Source organism: Esox lucius, chromosome 14 (genome assembly GCF_011004845.1).
Source record: "Esox lucius isolate fEsoLuc1 chromosome 14, fEsoLuc1.pri, whole genome shotgun sequence".
In the NCBI taxonomy this organism is placed as follows: Eukaryota; Metazoa; Chordata; class Actinopteri; order Esociformes; family Esocidae; genus Esox; species Esox lucius.
Window position 1 is genome coordinate 29,766,412 of NC_047582.1, and position 25,792 is coordinate 29,792,203.

The 25,792-nt window shown below is 43.0% G+C and overlaps 1 protein-coding gene across 2 annotated transcripts; it reads right to left on the minus strand.

Moving 5' to 3' along the window:
- Window positions 1-225: 225 nt before the first annotated feature.
- On the minus strand, window positions 226-17,053 carry psmb7 (proteasome 20S subunit beta 7). Of its 2 annotated transcripts, XM_020053002.2 has the most exons (9): window positions 16,912-17,053; window positions 15,587-15,680; window positions 15,162-15,259; window positions 9,906-10,046; window positions 9,602-9,717; window positions 6,856-6,914; window positions 1,649-1,800; window positions 1,009-1,041; window positions 226-464 (listed from the first exon to the last, which is right to left on the minus strand). In XM_020053002.2, the coding sequence occupies exons 1-9, from the start codon at window positions 16,971-16,973 to the stop codon at window positions 353-355; spliced, it is 867 nt and encodes a 288-aa protein (XP_019908561.1). In that variant the 5' UTR covers window positions 16,974-17,053; the 3' UTR covers window positions 226-352.
- Between the last annotated feature and the right edge of the window lie 8,739 nt (window positions 17,054-25,792).

Below are 25,792 nucleotides of genomic sequence, written 5' to 3' on the forward strand. Positions count from 1 at the left end.
GAACAAAACTCACATGGGTTCACCTGTGCTTTAAACCACAGTAGATCCACTTGCAAACACCATGGTCCAGAGTTGGAAATTCACACTGCAGGATCAATTAATTCACCAGCTAACTATATACTTTTGTTTATAAAGAAAATATTTCTGACAAACTTCAGCTTCACAAAGTATCACTCACCATCAGCTAAACAGAAGTATATTATATCCAAGACAAAAAACACTGAACACTTTAACAACTCAAACGTTTTATTGTAAACCACAGAAAAACCTGCCATCTTCTGTGAAGACAGTAGAGGCCAGGTTGGGGAGGTAAGTTACCATGACAACATCAGAACAACATTACAGTGAGACTTCAGGAAGTATCCATAGTTTGTACTGTCTCCTCTACCACCTCCAAATCCAACTTGGTCACGGCCTTCGCCAGAACTCCAGTCGTTCCTCGCTTGTACTTGTAATCACCGGTTCTGATTTGAAAAAGGAAAAATAAATTACAATTCTCCCCACCATAAAATACAAAAGTTAAATTCCATACAGCAGAAAGCAGTCTAATGAGAGCGCTGGTTCTTCAGTGTAAAATTGACATAAAATGAATGGCTTCCAAAGGTCACGTGACTCTGGAGAATCCCACTTTTCTCACGACCACACCCAATCAGAGGGCTTCGTTGGGTTTATGACAAAAAAAAAGGGGGGGCAAATTAGTTCTACTATGTGAAATTCAACACATGCAGCTTTCGAGGGCTGCAGAAGCACATCACACTCAGTGGGTTAAGTGGGCCAGTAGCCAAACAGTACTTAACATTTGCTATGACCCAATCCCAAACCGAGCCCTAAACTCTACGCACTCATGGAGGTCTGGGAGCTTTCACCATTATCATTCAACCAGTCAAAACCTCTCTGCTACCCCCAAAAAGAGCAGGCTGTGGAGCGCAGGGCGTCCGGGGTCGATTAGGAATTGGGCCCACGGTTAGTCTACAGCACACCACACAGACCCGCGTCTTTATTACTCACGGGCGGGGCAAGGCTTCAAGCTCATGCACACGTCTTCAAAGGGAAAACAGGACATGGTGTCAGGTCATTAACAGTACCATTACTGATGATACAACAGCTCAATGAATCAAACTGAAATGCATATTCCCAAAGTAGAAATGTTTAGAAAGTGTCACCCAAGTGTAAGCTAGGTGAATTGTTTAGAGTTAATCCAACCCAACCCTCCCTGAAGTGTTTCACTTTCACTGTTGGTTGACCAGCTTCAAACGGCTGTGAGAAATAGATCGTTACATTGTAAAACATGCATCACAATGGTTTAGATGGCACAATGAATTCCATACAGTATTCACATGTAGAGAACGAACGGTGTACAGCTCTTAGCAACCTGGAAAATACAAAGGTGTTAGCGTGCCCCTGCCGGCATGTTATTCACTGATTTGCTAGAAGAGTTTGATGACCATGTCGCTCACTGACTCTGCTGAAAGAGAGCGAGGATGTATCTTTTTTCTTTGACAACAGAACCGGTCTGGCAATCCGTTACTGGGCTCGTTTTGCAGAGAAACCCAGCAAGGCTTTGACCGAGGACACTGAACAGACAAGTAACCGGTGAAAATATTCAGACTGTTTGATAGCCTGGGGGGCAGGGTGACGGGGACCTTACCGGACACCCTTCTTGTTAGCCATGTCGTGGGGCCTCAGGTAGTCCACCTTGCCCTTGGTGATGACACAAAGGTCAATGTTGCTACCGGAGCCCAGGTCGTTGAAGATGCCGGCCGCGATGGCGTCCCGAACCAGCCGCTTCGCGTCTTCCTCCTGAGGAGAGAATGTTTTACATTTTTTATTACTGTAACCATCATCTTCATGTTATACGTAATTTAACCTTCATTTTGACATTGTGTTTGGATCACCTGAAGCTTCTCATTCTTGTGGAATTAGAAAAATCCAGCTGAGCTTCAATTAAAAATAGGTCATTCCCAATCTACAAAAGCCAAGAGAAAAGCAAGGGCTCCCTCTATAGGCCACCAATATTAACAGCAAGTCCTTTTTAAATCCAACCCCTTCCAATAAAAAAATAAATATATAAAACTACCAGAGTATTCCTACAGTAAAGCTAAATGCTAATTTCCAGCGTTCCTCTCCTCCTCTCAAGTTCCTGTGATAAATGCGTCCGTCGTGTCATGCAAGATAAATGGTCCTCCTCGGTTGGAGCGTTTTAACACAATGGCCAGCCGAGGAGCGCCAGTCCCGGGTGGGGCCTTCCACAGGGACTCTCCATGGTGGAGGCCAGGCCATCTGAGCTCCTCATCTAATATCTGGGAGGAAGAGCGCGTGCGTGCGTGGGGGGGGGTTTACATTGGCTATGATCCCCCAGGTTGAAGAGGTGGGTCCTAACCACAACCTTTCCTCTTGCTAGCTCAGAAGTATTATAAACTGTCTGTACCTCTTCTTTTTGCAGTATACTAAGAAGGGAATTTACTTTCTTTCCATTTGATGTTGCATAGTTCTTCACCCTGAAAGACGTCCATAACCAAAAGAAGTAGTAATTCTGCTAGCAAAGAAAAATACATCTATGGAATTGACTGTGGTTCCAGCTTTTGTGGAACACATCTGGGTAATTGTTAAGAAAACAATAATAACAGTTCTGTTGCAAATTATTGCATGACCATGATGCATCTGCCAAAAAAATAAACCTTAGAAGACTAAGGGCCAGCTTCGCAGACACAGATTAAAAAAACTCCATTGAGCATGTTTTTTTAGTCCTAGACTAGGCTTAATCTGTGTCTGTGAAACCAGCCCAAAGACTACTACAAAAATAATCTCGATTAAAGTCAACCATAATGTTGAATAGATAAAATGTTACATTACTTGACGTTCACATTAAACTGTAAGATGTCTGAACATCTCACAGGAACTAAACTCCAATCTGTTAATACATGAAGTGACATTCAAACAGTACATCTAGGAGCCCTCAGAAGAGGTGTATTTGTAAAATGACTAATTCTCACCCCATGAGGCCCTCTTATAATAAAAACATCGATTTAGTATTATTTTACAAATCTTTTTTTAAATGTTTTATACTATAGTTGGCAGACTAAGAGGGAATTGAATAACTACACTTCAGGATGTGAAATGTCAAGTTAGCGAGAAAGATCCATTTACACCACCCCAATTTGGAGTGAAAAATCTGCTTGATAACCATATTCAGGCTTGTACATTTTAACATGCGCTTGTGTACTGTGCTATCCACAAGAAGCCATAGCTACTCTCCCCAGTCACAAAATGGAAATTTCTACCATTCAGTAAACCGTATGCGAATTTCACTCGCAGTTTTACCCCCGCTAAGAGCATTTGGATAAACACACCACGGACAACTCTGCAGATAGAAAGCCATCCAGACGTCCTAAAACAGGCAAAAATGCACGCAATATCCTTTAACATCAACGGCCATCAGAAACACTTTGCACACCCCAGCAGTTTCAGTTGGTATGATGGGACTTAGTTACGGTTAGTGTCACAGAACACAATGTTTTATTCAGTTAATATCAATAGAGACAATGAATTCATTCAACTGGATGACAAGAGATAGTGAGATCACACACACACACGAAACATGAGTAGTCTCATTCTCTCCCTCTTTTTAACACATTCTCCCTTCACAAATGCGTGTCTCTCCAGTGTGACAGCCATTGCAGAGCCGCGGTCACGGTACTTTGACCGCTAGGGGACCGGTCTATGGCAGGCCTATGGGGACTTCATTACATGGCCAACAGCAGACACCTCGTCTGCTTTTAAACAGCGCCACTGGAATACCACAAATCCGTGTGTGTGAGAGAAAGAAAGAATGAAGTGAATGTTGGTCTGCCAGTTTCATCAATTATTCAGTGTAGTCTGGAGAACGCTTAATCCGCGCAGCTGCTGGGGGGGGGGGGGGGGGGGGGGCAGTGCAGAGCTGAGAGACCCCAAGTCTCTAAAAGATGATTTATGAAGAGAGAGCGAGACAGAGAAAGCCTGGACCCTATAGGGACCCAAAGAGTACCTGTAAAGTTACCCAGATGACTCTGGCAGCAGTAGGATGTTATACTGTGCCTCCAACATGTACATCTTTGGGTTGCACCAAGAATGTCCCCTGGATATTCAGAGAGACTCATCTCGTGTGAGACACTGGTGAAATCGAAACGCACACTTCAGTGGGTAAATGCACACTTGAGACATGTTCCTCCCCCTGCAATCAGTGTGTGAACACCAGCAGCTCTTCCTCGTGGTCTACACTGGAACACCTCCCTATGGCGCCAACACACACCGTCTCAATATTTCAGAACCATATTAAATATGCCAAAAGACAACCGTGTTCAACATCTGCCGTCTTCTGGGTTTTAGAGAGGGGTGGGTAGCAGGTTTGAGCCCTAATTGGGCCGTGTGCCAAATAAAAGCAGTTTACCACACACACACGAAGAGGACAAGTGCTGAAGCCGAGTGTTTTGATTTAGGGAATGAAAGCTCCATTTACACAAATAGACCAACTCTTTATTTACCTGCATTGGTCTTCTGATCAAACACGCCAGACATCCTCACCTGAAGGCCTTTGTCAGAAGCTGTACCCACCCAGGCCCGGTGCCACCAGGGGACATGAGGGGGCTTAACCCCCCACCCCCCCATTTAAGTTTTAAAAACCCTACAATAGCCCTCGCCATTATTAACATTATCGCCATTATTATTATTCAAATAAAAGCCATATCCAAAGTTTCATTAGTCAGACATTAATCTCACCTCTTCAAAGACTTCAGACAGCTCACAAGGCGCTCTAACAGGTGACCCCAGCAGGCAACTGCTTTAGAGTTGAAATAACTTCATATTTAAGCAATAAGTCTGAATCACAGGGTGCCTGGACAAAACACTTTGCCATGGTACTTTGGCAATATACTACCAGACAGAAGTTTTAGTCTTAAAAACATTTATCTATTCACAACGTTGTGAACAGATTATCCTGATTGGGCGGTGTATGTAAACAACGCTGAAAGGAACCAATCAGCAAACTGTCAGTCAGATTTTCTTGACCGTTTAAAGACAGGTCAATAGCTAGCTGTAGTGTCATCTAGGGCTATGTTGTCAGAGTCGGTCCCTGGTTGATTCCAGACAATAACACCCAGCTCATCGAGAGTTTTACAAGCCAATCACACAAACAAAAACAATTGATGACATATGACATCCAGGAAGTGATAAGCAATAGTAAGTGTTTCTTGTCCAGGAGGGAAGCAGCATAGATGCCTGGAAGAAACACATTTACACTTTCCTGGTGTGTCACAAGCCCTCCTCACCTCCACAGAGGAGCAGAAGGCAGCTTCATAAATCAAACCGGAGAACCTGAAAACCTGGGTCATCAATCTTTCTGAGTCCAGGGTCTGTACTGTCCTGCTCTCCAGGGGCTTGAGGAAGAAGCCTGAGCGGAACCATGACAGGAGGGTAGAGTACCAACCCCAGCTGGGAATGAGAGGGTGGAGCATGAAAGAGGTGAAGGCAAGAGGAGAGCAAGCTACACCCTGGTTGAAAAATCGAAAAAGAGGGGTTTTTAGTAGCACACACTTCCAGGGGTGTGTGTGTGTGTGTGTGTGTGTGTGAAATAGACGCCCCATTTCCTACAGAGGACCTGGTCCTCCACTGCCCATCTGATCCACACGGAGCTCAAGCTAGTCATCTGATCCGGAGCACATCCCAACGGGTTGAGCCAAACTTAGGAGGCCCCGTCTGCAACATGTCAAGCTGCGGAGTTCAGGGCACCTCGGTAACTCCTCCCCCCCCCGGCGCTCACTAACCAGACGACTGCCAACCTACTACCAGGTGCTGTGACCCCAATCGCCACCCTCATGAACAGAAACAGGAAGGTGTCAATGACACGGCCGTTTGTTTGCGGTGTGCCACGAGCACCGGAGCAGGAAGCGCCGCAGACAGCCGCCGTCTTACTCCACATGCTGGTTGTGGTCCTGTTCACTACAGTGAAATGCTGCAGACGGAGGGGCCTGGAAGCTCAGCTCCAACAGTACTGCAGAGACCAGGGGAGAACGGAGGACAACACACAGCACCCCCCCCCCCCACACACACGCACACAACCACTGATTCTGCTGGGATTTTTCCAGAGACCGCCACTAACTGGGTTGCTCATCTGCCAGTCGGTTGGGGCTGTTGGGGGGGGGGCTATGGCGTGCTATGTGCTATGGCTCTGATCTCCTCGGACACTGTGTGTGGTATAACCAGCGTTCAATATTCATGGTTTCCCATAAACACAGTAGCCATAGCACACACGGAATGGGTGACAAAAAACCCCCAAATATACACCCCTTGGGTATGTTTCGGGTTTCCGATTCCAATGCCTTTAATGGCACTGGGAGAGGACAAAATGAAGGATTTGCTCTTTGGCAACACGGTACTACAGTAAGAGGGTTACAGAGGCAGGCAGGTTCAGGGTGAACCCAGACACCCGTGTGGAAGAGAAGATCCCAGAAACTATGTGGGTGTGTTAATTCAGCAGTGTGCGTGCCAGTGTTTGTGCGTCTGCGAGCGTGCGTGCCAGTGTGTGCGTCACACACGCGCACGCGCACACGCACACACACACGGCTTACAGAGCTATTCATAATGTTGACACGGGGCTACGCTTTACAACAGCACCCCTGGGGTTGGGCTAAAAGGTATGGACTTTCAATATCTATGTTCTGTTGTTAGCAGAGTTGACATCTTTTAGGTAATGGGTTCATTTGATTACCACCATGATGGTTTAAAGAAAGGGAGGGTGTTTTACTGAAGTTTGGACAGGATTTGAATGTGTGAAGGTAGGTGTGTGTGTGTCTGTACAGAACATGGCTGTATCTAACTCACCTCCATATTCTGCTCATAGCGGTCCTCAAACACTGCCATGGCAGCCAAAGAGCCAGAACCTGGGAGAACGGAAACAATTACAAGGTAAACAACTATGATCAACCAACACTAGGCAACATCAAGGGCCAGTAAACAAAAATGTGGACCGAATTTAACACAGTGGAAAATAAATGTAAAAGGACCGTATTGAAAGTTTCAGAAACACCACTTTAAAAAATGCTTCTTAAGATCCCTAATAAAAGTTCCACGACTGAACGACTATTTGGTCCAGGTTTCAGCTGACTGAACGACTATTTGGTCCATGTTTGAGCTGACTTTGCCGTTTCAGAACGCCCACTTCCTCTCCTTGTAACGACGCACCTTGAGTCTCCAGCGTCCATTTTCTAAAGTGCCTCTGAGACGTGTCGGGCAATTAGCCTGCTAAAGAAAGTGCTTATCTTTGACAAACACAAGAAGCAGAAAGCAGGAAGCGAAACAAAAAAATGATATCCCTTTGTGTTGGCGGACAGGGGCCATTAGGATTCCACTACAGCTGTGTCGTTCTTAGGTGGGCAACCCAAGATTAACCTCCATTTTTCAATCCAATTAGGAGATTGCAGTGCCCCCCTTCCCCCTGGACGCCACGGCATCAATCACAGCGCCCCTCTCCGGGTCGGGTCCCGTCTGGTGCTTCACAGCCAGGCGAGGCATGAAGGATTCACACCAGTTGAGTGTCACCGAGAGGACAGTATAGCCTGGGGAACAGCACGCCCTCATGTCGATACAATAGGTAAAGACTGATAGCACAACCTAAAATATAGACCTGGAGCCAGGCCTGCGTAGCCGGGGTGTGTGTGTGTGTGTGTGTGTGTGTGTGTGTGAGTGTGTGTGTACGTGCGCGCGTGCATCTCTTTGGTGTTCAAGCTCTGATAGGAGCTCTGCATTTCACAGACGTCGGGACAGATAGGCGCCGACTTATCACAACCCCTGGATCATCACCCAGACCCCTACCTGTCTGGGGAGATTCCAACTCACTGACCCATGAATATAGATGAGCCGGGCCCGAGAAAAGGAAGGGGACAAAAGGAGGACAGTAGCAAAAGGGTCCAGTGTGAATGGCAGAGGGAAACAGGGGGGGGGGGGGGGGGGGGGGGGGGGGGGGGGGGGGGGGGGCCAAAGAAAAATTTACACAAAAAAAAGGAAAAACTTTAAATAAAACCAGACGCAAAAAAAAGAAAGCCAATTCTGCAAGAGAAAACAAAATGGACAATATCTATCGAGTCCCCGTGCGTTCAATCAATTTTCCTGGAAAGCCTGAGAAAGCAGACAATCCTGCATCGTTGGCTGGAAAGGCAGCGTGGAAGAACTCCCACTGGTCCTTTGTCAGCACAACAGCCTTTCAAGCGACTGCCTCGCTCATCCTGAGTAAGCGACTGAGAAAGAGCTCCTCAGAGAGGCAGGAACAGGGGGTGTGTGGATGCATAACCTCTTCCTTCCCTCCAGTCCTGACAACCCTCTCCTCAGCCACTGGATTAAAACCAACGCTTCTCCTTGTATTATTCATGTAGCCGAATATTCAGAGAAAATAACGCCCCGCTCCCATGTAGCTTGGTGGAAAAAACACCAGTCCTCCTCAAGTTGACTGAAGCAGAGATAATCTGATTTAAAAAACGCCAACATAAGCCAAGAAGCACCAGTAAGAACATGATTTGATTTTTTTTTTTTTTACAAACGAGTCAAGATGAGCCATTTGTAGTCTCACAAAGACTTACAAGCCACAATTCATTACAGATTCAGGGAACCTTTGAGAGCAAGAAGCAAGACTTGAGGTAAACAATTAAAATTCCAGGGCCGTAGTCTTACCCAGCATACATAATGAACACAGGGTTTAGCTGAGCTGGTGAGAAAAGTTGCCGTCTGCAGCAGAACGGAGTAAGCATCAACCAGCCGTGGGGAAAGGGTCGGTTCCAGGTGTTTGGTGAACGGCTGAAGGGGGGGCTGTCCTCGTATGGCTGCAGTGGCAGGCGGGGTACAGTGTGTGTGTGTGTGTGTGTGTCGGGGGTGGTAGTTGAGAACGGAGCAGGGTTTTTGACTTAAAACACAGCTGATCTTAAAAGGGAACCTCATCACGATTTTGATGTAAATAGAAATCCTGAATGGGCGAGAAAGTTCCTCAATTTGGCATTAAAACTAAGGTATGCTCTTCTTTGTAGTTTTAGTAAATATTTGGGATAACCCAGAAGATACCCTCTCCCTCTCTCTCAAAAGTGACTTGACAAAACAGCCCAACTGACAGGACTGACCACATCTGTAAACTTGTTACATAATGTGGTTTTTTGCAGTGAAGTATAATCGCTTGAGGGGGAGAGTTGCACGCAAACACCAGCATCCTCTAGTGGTTCCAGGCAGTATTACTGTTTATATGCACGCAGCTGTTTCCCCAGCTACAGTACAGTTGGATCACAAAAATATGCAACCTTAAAACTTTTATTAGGAATGTCAACAAGCAACTGTTCTGAAACACAAACTTTAATACACTTTCAGGACGGGGAAGTAAACAACCAAAACCAAAAAAATAAATGTAAGGAGACGATAATGGACGTAATTGTTTACAAGCCGATTCAGTAGACCAACATGTACAAAAACTAAATTCTGTACCAGGTAGGCCACATTGCAGCGCGCATAGCTGTACTACATGTGCCACATTGCACAGTGCCTTGTACGCTATAACAGGCCGTCTACCAGCAGAAGTAGTCCGCAGACTCACCCATGGTGACATAGGGGAGCTTGTCGGTGGAGCCGTGGGGGTAGATGCTGTACAGATGGGGGCCGTTGCAGTCCACCCCGCCCAGTACCAGAGCAGCACCGATGTGGCCCTGGTATCTAAGGACACATGGCAGAGACAAAGAGAGAGAGACACAGAGACAAAGAGAGAGAGACCGTCGGTTTCGAGCGTACTGCAGCCCGGGTCCCACATTGACAGCCGGCATGGCGGTTACAGCCCCCCCCCCCCCCCCCAATGCATGTTAGAAAACGGCAGTATTTTGAGAGGGACGGGTCAGGCAAGGTACCTGAAGAGCATCTGCTTCAGCATGCGGTTGGCGGTGGCGACGCGCGGTAGTCTGCCTGTGGACAGGGAGTGCAGCTCCAGGTTGGAGGAGATGATCTGGGTGGTCATCTCGGTGTCCGCCGCCGTCCCCGCTCCACAGCAACTGTCGAGACACACCGCGACAGGGAGCGCACGTCAGGATCACGAAACCACAAAAAAAAAATTGATATCACACGACACCTCGGACACAGCCCGAATACCCGAAAGATGGGATCGGTTTTCAGGCATTGCTCGCTCAAGTCACAGAACACCCAATGGCTCGTCAACCACGTAACACAAACACGAGTCCTGCTAGAAGGTTAAAGAACACAACGCTGTGGAACAAAAAGAAGAGACAAGGGCAGTGAAGTCGAGGCCAGGCGTATGGTAAAACAGAACAATAAGCATCTATGCAGACTGATGTACCAGTCTCCTAAGTACTAAGGCTCTACCTGGACACAGTTACAGTTAGTTTAGCTAGCTGGCAAGGAAGAGTAATGGCGGTTCAAAACTTCTTCCATTTCACAACAATGGAGCCTACTGTTCTGGATTTATTTAAATCCAGTCTTGTGCAAAAATGTGTAGCTGCAGGGTTTTTCCCCCCACATAAAAAAACTCAAAGGCGACTGCCTTCCCAAAATCTCAAACCACCTCTGTGGGTTGGCATTGGTACACCATGATTTTACACAGCGAATGCGACAGTGACACTAGTTTACTTTTTTCATATTGATAGTGTTGCTAAGGGGGGGAGGTTTCCTGCATAATCCAGCTATTATTAATGGGCGGGCCATTTTACATACATGGTTGCATAGAAAAGATAGCATTTGGGTGTTTTTGGGTCCATGAATGATTTGCAGTTTACTGTCTAAGAAATCTGGCAACCCTACATACAGGACTAGACCTGTCATGACATTGCAGAGGTGAGTAATGTAGAAACAACAAGTGGTTTCTAGTTCTTTAACACCAAAGCATGTCAAAATATATCAACAAAACTTAAGACCGCCCAGACTACATCCTATCCGCATAACATTGTTCATCTCCCGCTCTTGACTTCTTTCAGCTGTACTTGGCGAACTCCCTTTAAAAAAAGGATCTTAAACGTTTAAACAATGTGGCGTCCTGGCAAAGACGGAGAAACAATGCAACAAGGCTGTAATATACCCAGCCCTGCTGTGTTTTTTTACCAAACGCAAATGAACAAGAACATAGTATAACAATGAAAATAGACCATAATAATACGGACTAATTAATTATTTAAAAAAATATATGAAATCACTCAACTTTGAGATTTCAAGATCCTCTAATAAACATTGGTTTGGATATTCAATTGCTGAATGTGTTTGGGGGGTTTAGTAAAACAGCCAAGCAGAAACTATAGGCTGGATGCACTTAAATCCCATAAAATTTCTACTAGACATGGACAGGCCGAGAACAGAAAGAAATTGCCAAGTTGGTAAAAACCTAGATATGTATATATAAAAAATAGGGAACTATGTAACATGTTGATATGTATATTGTGGTTACTATTAGGGAGGACATTGTGGGCGTGCATTAGCTGCTCAAGGACACGGACCAGAGGGTAGATGCAACACTAAGTCTTTTTTAAGTGTGAAGCCAGGCGTTATATAAAGTATATCAGAGGGCCTCCAGTGGAGCGCCTGGTGAGCCCCATTTGGGATACCGCTTTTGCCTAATTTTGAGCCAGGAAAAACCCTGAGCTGTCATCCCACAACAAACTTATTTAAATAGGTTTAAAATGTGCAATGAAGGCAAATGCAGCACAAACTGCCATTTGCACTGCATTTGCCTTCATTGCACATCTGCACATTCCACTGGTAATATACATATACTTAATACTTGTACATTTTCTGCCCTCTTCTATTTTCACTTCTGGTTAGATGCTAACTGCATTTCCTTGTACTGTACATGTACTGTTCAGTGACAAAAGTTCGAAAAAAAAAAAAAAAATGAATATTGAAGCAAGGGTAAACCCAATATTTAAGCCTTTAGATTAGAAAGATGCATCTGGAATTCAAAAGGTTTGCTTAATTATGTCCAGTGGCTTTGTGCCATTACTGAAGGTTACTGGCAATGAACAACAAATGTCTATTGTTTCCTATTTTAAGAGGACTACTGAGTCACAATATTGCTTTCTAATGGAGTGCTTGTTGCACACAGACTTTTGCCAAATATGCACATTGTCAGTGCAGATGATCAAGATGAAACATCTAAATGCTTGTTAAGGCTACTAGATAAACATATGTTTTGAAACGATAAGCATATACAGTATTTCATGAAAGTAATTACACATTTTTGTAATATTTGATTATATCTTTTCATGTGATAACACTGAAGAAATGACACTTGGCTACAATGTGAAGTAGTGAGGGTACAGCTTGTATAACAGTGCAAATATGCTGTCCCCTCAAAAAAACTCAACACACGGCTATTAATGTCCAAACCGCTGGCAACTAAAGAGAATACACCCCTAAGAGAAAATGTCCAAATTAGCCATTGTCCCTCCCTGGTGTCATGTGACTCGTTAGTGTTACAAGGTCTCAGGTGTGAATGGGGAGCAGGTGTGTTAAATTTGGTTTTATCGCTCTAACACTCCCTCATACTGGTCACTGGAAGTTCAACATGGCACCTCATGGCAAAGAACTCTCTTGAAACTGAGCTGCAGCACAGTGGCCAAGACCATACAGCGGTTTAACAGGACAGGTTCCACTCAGAACAGGCCTCGCCATTGGTCGACCAAAGAAGTTGAGTGCACGTGCTCAGCATCATATCCAGAGGTTGTCTTTGGGAAATAGACGTATGAGTGCTGCCAGCATTGCTGCAGAGGTTGAAGGGGAGGCACTGTCAGTGCTCAGACCACACAACGCACCAAATTGGTCTGCATGGCTGTCATCCCAGAAGGAAGCCTCATCTAAAGATGATGCACAACAAAGCCCGCTAACAGTTTGCTGAAGACAATGAGACAAAGGACATGGATTACTGCAACCATGTCCTGTGGTCTGATGAGACCAAGATAAAATTATTGGGTTCAGATGGTGCCAGATGTGGTGGTAACCAGGTGAGAAGTACAAAGACAAGTGTGTCTTGCCTACAGTCAAGCATGGTGGTGGGATTGTCATGGTCTGGGGCTGCATGAGTGCTGCCGGTACTGGGGAGCTAAAGTTCATTGAGGGAACCATGAAAGCCAGCATGTACTGTGACATACTGAAGCAGAGCACGATCCCCTCCCTTCGGAGACTGGGCCGCAGGGCAGTATTCCAACATGATAATGATCCCAAACACACCTCCAAGACGACCACTGCCTTGCTAAAGAAGCTGAGGGTAAAGGTGATGGACTGGCCAAGCATGTCTCCAGACCTAAACCTCATTGAGCATCTGTGGGCCATCCTCAAACGGGGTGGAGGAGCGCATGGTCTCTAACATCCACCAGCTCCGTAATGTCGTCATGGAGAAGTGGAAGAGGACTCCAGTGGCAACCTGTGAAGCTCTGGTGAACTCCATGCCCAATAAGGTTAAGGCAGTGCAGGAAAATAGTAACATGAGGGATGTACTACTAACTTTTCTCAGTTTCCTCCAATTTTAAATTTTAGAAGGAGATGAGGTCCTGGTCCACACCTGCGGATTACCTGGTTTGGGGGGACCGTTGCTGTTCCTGTCCTTGTCCACCTGGTCATACTTCTGACCTAGTCTAAAATCAAATATACTCTGGATTTAGCCAAGAGAAATTTATTTATTATTCCAATTGGACTCTTAATATCTCACCCGGCACAGCCAGAAGAGGACTGGTCACCCCTCTGAGCCTGGGTCCTCTCTAGGTTTCTTCCTAAAATTCGACCTTCTTAGGGAGTTTTTCCTAGCCACTGAAATTCAACACTACTGTTGTTTGCTCCTTGGGGTTTAAGGCCAGGTGTCTCTGTAAAGCACTTTGTGACAACTGCTGTTGTAAAAAGCGCTTTATAAATACATTTTGATTGATTCTGATTGATTGATAGTAGCGGCCACACAAAATAATGACACGTTGGGCCCAATTTGGACATTTTCACCTCGGGGTGTACTCGCTGGTTGCCAGCGGTTTAGACATTAATGGCTGTGTGTTGTGTTATTTTTAGGGGACAGCAAATTTACACTGTTATATAAGCCTTACACTCACTACTTTACATTGTTGCAAAGTGTCATTTCTTCAGTGTTGTCACATGAAGATATAATCAACTTTTACAAAAATGTGAGGGGTGTACTCACTTGTGAGATACTGTATATAGCAGATGTTTTTGTACGCAAAAAGACAATGCCTTCACATTCTACCTACATAACGAGAATATATTAAACATAAATTGGATTAACTAGTTTTATTATTTCATCTGTGTTTCCTACATAATTGTACAGAAATTCAAAGATTTGTACAATGTGGCCTTCTCAATAGGTTTTTAACCAATGTATGACTTCATTATATCACAAAAATACAGAAGTTTCATGTGCCAAAGGGGTTGTATCTCTCTATATCCACAAATGTTTGGACTATCCTCAAGTTGATACCATCTCTATCCACAAATGTTTGGACAATCCTCAGCCACATGAGGATTACTTTACAAGTGTACACCTACTGTCATTTAAATAAAAAAATAACTTTACTATGTGTATATAGTAATACTTTAATCAATAATGGATTCAAACCATTAACTATTGGTTACTAATTAGTAATGGATTCAAACTAGTGATGGCCATTCGAGGCTTCATTAGCGTTATTTTAGCAGCAGGATATTATGCTGGCACCAATCAGATTTTCTTTATCACAACAAAAGCCATCATTGAAATGTATAAGGCAATGCAGTTAATCTAGTCTGAAAAAGAACAGACAAGAAGAACATTGGATCAGACATTAAACATAAAATGCAGACTAGAATTCCTTATATATTTCAACAATGGCCTTTATTTTGAAAAAGAACATCTGAGTAAGCACCGCTAGCATAATATCCTGCGGCCAGAAGAACAGGAATGAAGCCTCAAATGGCCATCACCAATTCAAACCATCAACTACTGGTTACTAATTAGTAATGATTCATACCATCCACCATTGGTTACTGTTGCTCTAGTCACAGTGCCACCATGGCTACAACAGAGCTGGGCTGCTGTACGACTCAATGAAAGAATAATAATTTCCTTCTGTTGTGGTTCCAGTACTGTTGGGCACCATGACAACAGACACAGGGATGGGGGAACCTACTAGATGTTGGGGGAGATGTAGTGGATCTTGGAGCAGTTCTTATCTGCCACAATCATGCCTTCTGTTGCCCTGGTATCAGCACCAAGAACTATTCCATCCTACAGGGGCCAAAAGAAACAAGTTCCAGCAATCAGAATATTTTTTTTTATGCAAAATGAAAAGGTGTTGACACAAAAGTAAATTGATATTTCAAATAATACACACCCACATTGATGAATATAAATGACTGACATTTTTTAACAAATAGAAAATTTTTGGCTAAGTACAAGGTTGTAAAGAAATGCAAATGTAAGTAAATAGAATCAAACAGATAGAAAGCAGAGGTAATACCAAGAAAATAGCATTCATTATTCAGAAGTCGAGTGTGAGCCTAATCAAGATTATGGTAGAAGGTGAAAGATGAAAGCAAACAATTATATTACTACCTTGAAAACCACTCCACAAATTGTGGTCCCTGTTTTCCGGGCAGCAGGGATGCTGTGTCCCAATTTATTACATTCAAATTCCAAGACTGCATTCCTAAAAGTACAAAAATAAGATATCAACAACAAAAAAAACTTGTCAGAAACATAAGAGTGGGCTATAACATAATCGACACAACGTTAAGGACAACGTCATAGACCAATTCAATTTAAACGGGGAATACGACACTCGTATTACTGTTGTAGAAAAATATTTGAAACACTGACTGAAAACATCAAATGCAGATGGTCATAATTATCCATGTTTTTATGCTATTAGTACAATAAAAATCGTACATTTGCCGCTTTAAGGAATTACGGAGTGGCAGGGTTTATGGTTGTAGTATTGAGACGCCGACGTCACGTAAAACGTTCTTTATTTTTATTTTAAGAAAATATATAGAAATAGGATTCATATCGCCCATTTACAACCGACAATATAATGTAATGAGTAAATTAAATCTGTTCTGGTGTGTAAAATAAGTATACCTTTTTATAACAACGTGAGTTCGTGACGTCGCAGCTTCAGTACGCCAACACAAAATGCCGCTTAATTTAACAGTACGGTACTGTAATTCATTGAGTTTAAATAGCTAGAGCTCTTGTTAACCGCATGTCACCATTAACAGAAAGGCCAACAAAACTGTAGTCTAATTAAATATAAAATGTAGTCCAAAACATAAGACTACTACTCGCCAACATTCCAGGTAAGTCTTAAGCAGCTAGCTCCAATTTGCTGCATCATCGGCATGCAAGTTGTGAGGGCAAGTCAACTGGGAATAAGACGGATATCAAACTTGATCCACGTTTTTCATTCATTAATCCCAAAATAAAAAAACGTATAAAACAAATTAATGTTATGTTAACTAGTTAGCGCTACAATCTTATGATACGTGATTTTCCACACTACTACTACTACTACTACTACTGCTGCTGCTACTAGTGTAGCCGACATATAGCCAAACCTAGCTCAAAAAAGCGAGGAGTAAATATTAAGCGGTGTACTTTAAGTCGGGTTTACTCATGGGAGATAGAAAACGGTGTTTTCATTGTCGTAGCCAACTAAATCCGTTGTGAACTTTAACGTTTTTTGTTCCATTCATTCATCTCATTCTAGAAAGCGTTGAGAAATGTCTGAGTCATTCAAGCAGGCCATAGAAATGATAGAACGCCCTCACAACGACAAATAACTCAACACTGAAGACACTTTTCTAAATAATTTCAAAACAGAAAAGTCACTAAACACGTGTATGTGCGCCGCATTTTTTTTATTCCTACAGTATCCTTACCTCTTGCAATATTCGAAACTGAAACCTCCAATCGGTTGCTGGCACACTGACAGAGTCGCCATTTTTCCTGTACTGAACTCCCGCTTCCGGGAAACGTGCCCCACTGAAAGCAGCTACTTCTCCCTGGGTCACCCTGATTATGCTCCGATATTCCTGAAGTTTACCCATTTTTATGTGGCCTTTTCCCACTCTTTGTCTTGAATGGTCTTCTGATTATTGATGTCTCCAATTATAAAGTTATGGGATAATTCAACCGTCCATATTTTTGTTGAACACAGAATCGTTCTAATACTGGAAAAATAAAGAATACTTAGTTTAGAGTCATTATTCTGAATAACATTAGATTGTAATACGTGGTGCTTGTTTTGTAGGGGTTGGGAGCATTTTAAAATCAAAATCACCTAGACATATTTTCATTTTATTCATCAACTTTTGGGTCATGCTAATGTGACAAAAAATAAATGGTCAGCAAAAGAGTAGTTGGAAAACTATGTAACACAGGGTGAACATGCAAGACTGAGACTAGAGAAACACTATCAGAAACAGCTATCACAGATGTGATGAATGATATTGTCTACATTTGCAGTGAATAACCCCTACGGGCCCCACCCCCAAAAAGATAATAAAGAAATCTACAAAACGTGTCCCCCTAAAAACGGATAGGTTAGCTTCTACATCTTACCACTGGATGTCAGTATGTCCAAATAAATAGTCACCATCGTTCCAACAGAGAACTACCGTTTAGCAATGCATTAAGGCAAACACTATATACCCTAACAGTAAACTCACTCACATTTAGATGAACACACTTTGAGACAAACAAATGGGGGGTTTAGTTACAGTCAGAAGCCTTTTGGGTTCCAGAAGCTTCTACATTGAACTCAAAGGGGTTCTGGAACCTAAAAAGTCTGGTAACAGATATTGTTCTTCTATAGAATAGCCAAATTATCCTTTTGGAACTTTTTTTTATCAGACTACAATGCATTCAAATACATATACTGTAATTAAAAAAACTAGGAATTGAAATGCGTTATGAGAGAATGACTCATGAATGCGCTGTGTAAAATATTACTCTTTACTCCAAAAGCAGTGGCTTTAATTCCTGTCTCCTTTATTCCTGAGGCTGAAAAAAACCCAGGAGCTGAGGAACAAAGGTCTCGGTCAAAATGGTTCTGTTTGCACAGGCAGCCCAATTCCGACTTATTCCAACAAATTGTTCTTTTGACCAATAAAATAAGCTTTGAAAAATATCTGATGTGCTAGGTTGAAAGACCAATTGGTGGGAGAAAAATATCATAATTGGTCTGCATGTCTGAACAGAGCCAAAGAGCCTACAACTGATCTATTTCAATCTGTCAGTACCACAGACAATGTATGGAGCCTTATATGGAAGCGTTCAAGGCCACTGTGGTCTCAGAGTGTGCAACATTTCATGTGCAAATAACGAGTTGCACTGCTTTAACCTGTTCTGCTGTATTGATCCTAGTCCGAAGCACTTTCTCTAATTGCAAGTGTACTCTTTCCTAATGGTTATGACAGATTATTTGTAGCCTGCAGTGTCTTTTGGATGTGACTCTGAATATTGCTGAAATGTTGCTAAAAAAAAAAAGACAGACATAACGCATTAGTGGTTGACTAAATAACCTCTATTTTCTGTTCAAATGTTTTACTTACACATAATACATTGTTTATCTATCTAAATCCACAAGGGGGCAATGTATGATAGCATTTCAAAAAGGTTAACAATAAGGTAATGTTTGTATACAGATGGTTCTCCACCTCCGTCCTTTAACTATCATGATCAGGGAATCGATTGATTGACCACTGTATAGGTATAGGTATTTCTACTCAGTCGTGCTAATTTTACCAACTCTGAGTAATTGTAGTATTGATAACTAAACCTCAATCTACTGTGTGGGAGAAAGACACTACTTGTTTTAATATTGATCAATTGATTTAATTAAGCTCATTGTATTTCAGCAGTTAATATAAAATGATAAATAATAATAATGTTATTAAACTGCAGTATGGTAGTGCAGTTACGCAAAATAAAGGGCTGAAATAAGGGCTGCAAAGGAACAACAGCGGCAACAAAATAAAACAAGTAAAAGTCATGAGTGATGATTGACAGGAGTTTCGAGGTTCACAAAGGTCATGCCTTTAATGTTGTCAGTGATTAGACACCATTCACTTGGATGAAGCAATGACACGAGTTGTCACATTGACTTGGCAACATTCACCCCAAAGCCCCAAACAGCAAGCAATGCCTTGTACATGCCACTTAAAAGCAACCGAAGGCAATAATTCTGTGTGCTGTTTTGCCGACACGGATTAAGCCTAGTCTAGGACCAAAAAAATCGAGTGCAATAGAAAACTCCAATGAGCCTGTTGTTTTAGTCCTAGACTAGGCTTAATCTGTGTCTGTGAAACCTGCCCGCAGTGTTTATGTTATTATATTTATTTTTGAGTGTGCGTGTGTGTGTGTTTATACGTGTGTTGTTAAACAAAAAAGGCATTCATAATTAAGTTTAGGTGTTAGGTTATGTTTTGGGGGTTAGGGTTAGGATTACATTAATCCTTTTTTTTAAAGGGAATCCATTTTGATGTTCTCATTTGTAAGGCCTACACCGACATGTTTGGGTTCTCGTTTCCCTTCCTTCAGTTCTAACTGGAACATTATAACATTTGTAAAATAAATTATGACATTTTGGTGGTCCTCACCAACCAATTAAGATTTTTTCAGTCTTGATGTTAAGGTGAGGTTTAGGGTTACAAATTGAGTTAGGGTTGGGCATTTGATTTAGAATGAAAGTTAGTCAAATGTAAAATGTGTTTACTAATTTTCAGTGGTCACTAAAGACCACAAGGCATTTGTGAAATGGTTCTGAGTGTTGACCCTTAAGTCCTTACAAACTGCTACACATAAAGTATTATCTAATTTACAATTCATAATCGCTGTGCGATTAGTTTGTATACTCAAACTAATTTATAAATCTGTTACTTACTTAAAGCCTTCTGCTGTTCGCATAGTATTCGGTAGGTCACAACAAAACATTGAGTAAATATGACAGGGATAGTTAGTTGTCAGCCAATGAACTGTCGTGCGTTGACTCAGCAAGGTCTTCTCTATGTGAATATGAGCACAGATTCCAGCACATCATAATCTGTAGAGAGGGCATGTCACCTCTCAGATTCTACATGTTCCAACATCCCATCATGTGTTACGGTTCAATAGCAGTTCAGGGTTGAAGAGTGAGACTCCCAGTACCATAGAAATAAAAGTCAAATGGGCTTGAGAAGACAGATCAAGCTCAATATTTGTGTGTGTGTGTACTGGTGTGACCCAATGCATTTATACATCTATACAGTGTATATTTTGTGTAGCTATATACGTATACAGACTGTTTATTGTTGAATGAATAATTTAGAGTACAGTACACCTATGGACTGTTTATTGACTATGCTCTGAGTACAGAGGGAATGTTTGTGTCTCTTTTCATGTTCATTAACAACTCTTCCCCTAGACCGCAGAGGACCTGGAGGGTTGTCATGGTAATAGAACACAAAAGATTTCCGTGCGTCTACTGCATACAGTCTAAAGTAGCAAGCTTGTCTCTTGGTAGATCTAGCACTCTGTCCTGTCTGCTTCTCAAACATATTCAGAAGCGCAAACGGACTCACACACACACACACACTTCCAAGAAGACAATTAACAAAGTATCCATATTGCTGTTTGTTAGAGTGTGCCCCCTGTTCCTGTTTTGGCCAGGTGAGGTACAGCTGTGGATGCTTTATTTGATCACCCCATTGACGGAGAATAAGAAATATTTTTATGTGTGTGTGTAATGTCCACTTCTACAATTCTGGGTAGGTTTTCCCTCACGAAAGGGCATCGACCCCCAGAAGAATGTCCAATTAAATCTAATCCACACGATGGTTCACGTATCCCGTTACTGTACGATCATTGGGCCTGCCTTCGCAAACTGGCTCATATTGGGTTCCTACATATGTAGCAGGTTGTCTGCACAATGAACCTAGTGTTATAATGTGCTGTACAGGGCAGACTGCCTCTCCCACCCTGCCCCGTCCAATCTTCACAGCCCAGGTGCTGGCCAGATAAGGCCTTACCAGAAGGCCTAAAAAAAACACACACACACACATTAGCACCAGAAACAAACTGTGCCAGTGGAAATGTGTTACGACAAAGTTGACCCTTTATTGTCATGTTGTGTTATTCAATGGATTATCAAGCAAATTTCTGGCGGTTGTCCTTTGATCAAACTGATATTAAAATGTCTTTGAGTACTGTCCTTGCATAGTCAAAATGTTACCAGATGGAATTTGTCAGATGTAATAGGACAGAAAAGATGGATAAAAAAACACAGGTAAAACCTTATCTCACCAACAACTATTTTAATGGGGAAAAAACTGCATTGCTCTTTTTGGCCTTGTATATACCATTAAAGAGCAACAAAATGCTCCGGCTCCATTTGTTTTTTGTTTGGTCATTATGGAGAAAAAAAAGTGTCAGTTTTTGTTCCCCAAAAGACACTGAAGAAAGTCAGTATCCCTATCTCAAAATAGCCTGGGTTAATCTAATTAATAATAAAAAAAACAGCTTTACTTGTGTCAATTGTTATCAACTCTTTGTTGATTTGTTACCAAGTCTTACAAAAGAGAAGTGTTTTTCTATGTACATTTTTTATGTTCTTTCAACACGGGCATCTGCCTTTAATCGGGGACGATAAAAAGAGGAGCAAAAAGATGCCTAGAGGCACCTCAGCGCTTAGGCCCTGATTGTAGCTGAGGACAGTAAGTTTATTGATTCATCAGACTGATATCCACTGTGACTTTCAGAAGGAATTTGGGTCATGCCTTGCTCATGGTCAAAATGTACATTTTTATTTCCTTCAACTTGTTGGCTCTGCATTTGAAGCCGCAACCTTTCAGTTACCAGCCCGTTGCTTTAACCACTAACAAAATGAACAATACTCTGTCCTGCGTTATATTAATGTTGTTTTTCAACTTGTGCCAGTGCCTATACCATGTGGTGGCCAGAAGACTTATGATTGCAGCGGCTACAGGAAGGAGAAGACCGTGAGGAAGTTGACACCAGGTTGTGTACGGGATGGATGGGGGGGTGGGGGTCTTGTTTACCGGCCCCCACGTGCACCTAGCCACCTCCCTGGATCAGGGAGGAAGGGTCAGACCTGGGCTGCTCCCTGTCTACCAGTACCCCCCCGGTCTCCTGTACCTCCCGTCTCCTGGATAAATAAATAAATCAGGTGCTACATACACACTTCCTGTGCACGTGCCGTCTCTCCTCTTCTCCCCATCTAGCCCTCCTCTCTCCTCCCTCCTCTTCTCCCCTGTCTACCCATCCGTCCTCCTCCCTAATCTTCTCCCCTGTCAACCCATCCTCTCTCCTCCCTCCTCTTCTCCCCTGTCAACCCATCCTCTCTCCTCACTCCTCTTCTGCCCCTGTCTACCCATCCTCACTCCTCTTCTCCCCTTGTCTCCTCTTCTCCTGTCTACCCATCCTCTCTCCTCTTCTCCCCCTGTCTACCCATCCAGACTCCTTTCTCCCCTTGTCTCCTCTTCTCCCATCCTCATGGTTTCTCATGGCTTAATTAGCCAGTGTGACCTGGCCCAGAGATGACCCCAGGGGGGGTGCTTGTTAATTCAGATTTACTACAGGTTATGGGGGTTTATGCAATAAAGAGGAGGTGGTGGGGAAAATGTGGGAGATATCGGTGATGGAGCAATAGTAAAAGGATCTCAGGGAGGACATAAGGATGTTTCTGATTTTCCCTAAAGATTTAGGGGTATTTAGGAGATATTGGTGTTAGGGGTAAACATTTGGAACTAGTCTAGACGGTTTATCCATATTAGCAAGGGCAGTGCCATGGAGGCTGAAATACATTTATTATAAAGAATTAGCCAGTCCTTCCAGGGGTCCATCAGTTAACAACTAGTTAATCCGGGGGATCAGAAAAGTTAAGTGTCCCACTCAGTTAATCACATAAAAATGGGGGATCCCTTCAACGTCGATGTCCGCAACAGATTTAATAATTTAACAGTTATTTCCTAAATCTTTATGGGACCCAAGGCGGTGCAAACTCCTTCGGCACCATCACGATTGGGGTTTAGGAGGGTCAGTCCTGTCGGGTTTCGTCTGGAATCTGTTTGAAACATCAGTATGCTCTCTCTGAACTCTGGGGTCCTGTTTGACATCAGGAGGACCTGAGTACCAGGATCTTGCCTCAGGATTGGTCCGGGCCAACGTTTCCGGGACAACCTGATGACTTGGTCACCCGGTGATGCCCACATCCCGCCTTCCTGTCTATGCTTGACCCCTCTCCCTCCCCTCATTGGTTGATTAAGCCTGCAGTCTGATCTAGAAATGATTGTGGCCTTCGTGTTTCGCTGATCCCTCAATCACACTACTGTCGGATAGATTGTACACAGAAAACAGGGTGAGGACACGGTCAGATTGGTTCTACACAGAAATCAGGGTGAGGACACGGTCAGATAGGTTGTACACAGAAAACCGGGTGAGGACACGGTCGGATAGGTTGTACACAGAAAACCGGGTGAGGACACGGTCGGATAGGTTGTACACAGAAAACAGGGTGAGGACACGGTCGGATAGGTTGTACACAGAAAACAGGGTGAGGACACGGTTGGATAGGTTGTACACAGAAAACAGGGTGAGGACACGGTCAGATTGGTTGTACACAGAAAACAGGGTGAGGACACGGTCGGATAGGTTGTACACAGAAAACAGGGTGAGGACACGGTCGGATAGGTTGTACACAGAAAACAGGGTGAGGACACGGTCAGATTGGTTGTACACAGAAATCAGGGTGAGGACACGGTCAGATTGGTTGTACACAGAAATCAGGGTGAGGACACGGTCAGATTGGTTGTACACAGAAATCAGGGTGAGGACACGGTCAGATTGGTTGTACACAGAAATCAGGGTGAGGACACGGTCGGATGACAAAGGTGAGAATCTGCCGTTGTAGCCATGGTCAAGTCCCTTGACCCTAATTGCTCCTCTAAATTGCTTTTGAAATCAATAAATTACTAAAATGTAAATTCGATAACCAGAATGATTGATTCAGAATGTTCTTCAGAGGACACATCCCAATATTCAACTGTCCTGAGCCTGAACGAGACAAGACCATAATTCCAACTTGCACACCAATGAACTGAAGGGAGAAGAAGAGGTGCAATGTTGGGTAAAGAGAAAAACTAAATCTTTGTGAAGATGAGTATTGAAGAGAGGTGTTCCATATTTGAGGCAGAAGATCATGAGATCACATTTACTAAAGGAGAAAAAATTTGAGGCAGTTATAATGCCTATAAAACTCCTATTCAGTACTTCAAAAGCACTAATTATAAAATTGGCTAAACTCCAGCCAGCACCACTGAAATATGTCAGTCATAAATATACTGTCCTTATTAACTCCCTACCCAGAGAAACTGGGTATTTTCTATATGAGCATGATGTTTCACCTCTTGGTAATTGGTTCTGGGATATGTATTGTTTAGAGTTATCCAGTGTCATGTATTTAGCATTGTATCTAAAATATTGTGACCCTGAGAATTGCCATTAAAAAGACAAATTAGAAAGTGCCAACCTGTACAATAGCGTCAGTCCAGGGATCTGGCCCGATACCTCCAGGCCTTACATAATGCCGTGGCATCGACTTTAATCCCGCAGGCCTGTAAGGTCTGAAGCTCGGTAGAAGTGGCCATTAGGACGGCAAGGCTCTAGGAGGAGTCTTGGTACTTCCCAACTAATTCTGTCTCACAATGACATAGCCCACTGTGCTCCTGGGGAAGTTCAATGCTTTAGAAATGTTTTATAACCTCCACAAATCCATGTCTTGACGCAATTGGTCATGGCTTGGTTTCTGCCCTGACATGTACAAGTGTAAGATTCAAAATCATGTCGAAAAAATTGAATTTGCTACAGATGGAGTCAAATCAAGTTCTAGGGACATCTCAGAGATGATCAAAGGACACAGGATACATCTGAGCTCAATTTGGAGAGTAGCGGCACACGGTCAGAGTATTTATTTACAAGATATTTCAGTTTTTCATTTTCAATATATTGGCAAATAATATCCAAAAATATGTTTCAGCTTCGTCATTAAGGGGCATTGTGTGTAGATTGATAGCAAAAAATATACTTCCAATCAATTACAAAACAAAGTCAGTGACACAAGAAATTGTGGAGAAAGTGAAGTGGTCTGGATACTTCCCGAAAGGCCCAGTATACAGGACGGTTTTAGGCCATGGCAAGGGTACAGTTACCCAACAACGCTGAGTCAGTCTGTCTCTTGTACGGTCACAGTGTTCTTACTGAAACCCACACCGAAGGAGACGAGGTAATCGACCCACTATGGGTTTTGCGTGTTTGTCGGACAGACCCTTGATCATGAAGCTGCAATCTTGGGCACAGATCTTAAGGTGCTTCAAGTAGGATATCTGGTTGATACGTACAGTGAACTGCAAAAAGCCTTTGAACAGTGATCTTTTTTTTTCTTTATGCCAATGCTTGGATTTGATTTACAGTGTCTATGGGGTTAACACTTTAATTTCAGGGCATTTTCATCCATACTGGATAAACCATTTAGAAATTACAGCATGCTTTGTACATAGTCCCTAATTTTAGAATGCCAATAGCATTTCGACAGTTTGCTTTTCAGCTGTTTCTTTTATGAGCAGGTTTGTTTGTTTGCACTGTTAGTGTGTGCACAAGAGAGCTGTCAATGTCCAGTGTTCATTCTAAATGCTTTGCATTTGGAGTATGTCACTGGTGCCTGACAACATGAGGACCACAATAAACTCTCTGCAAGTCAAGCTGGCT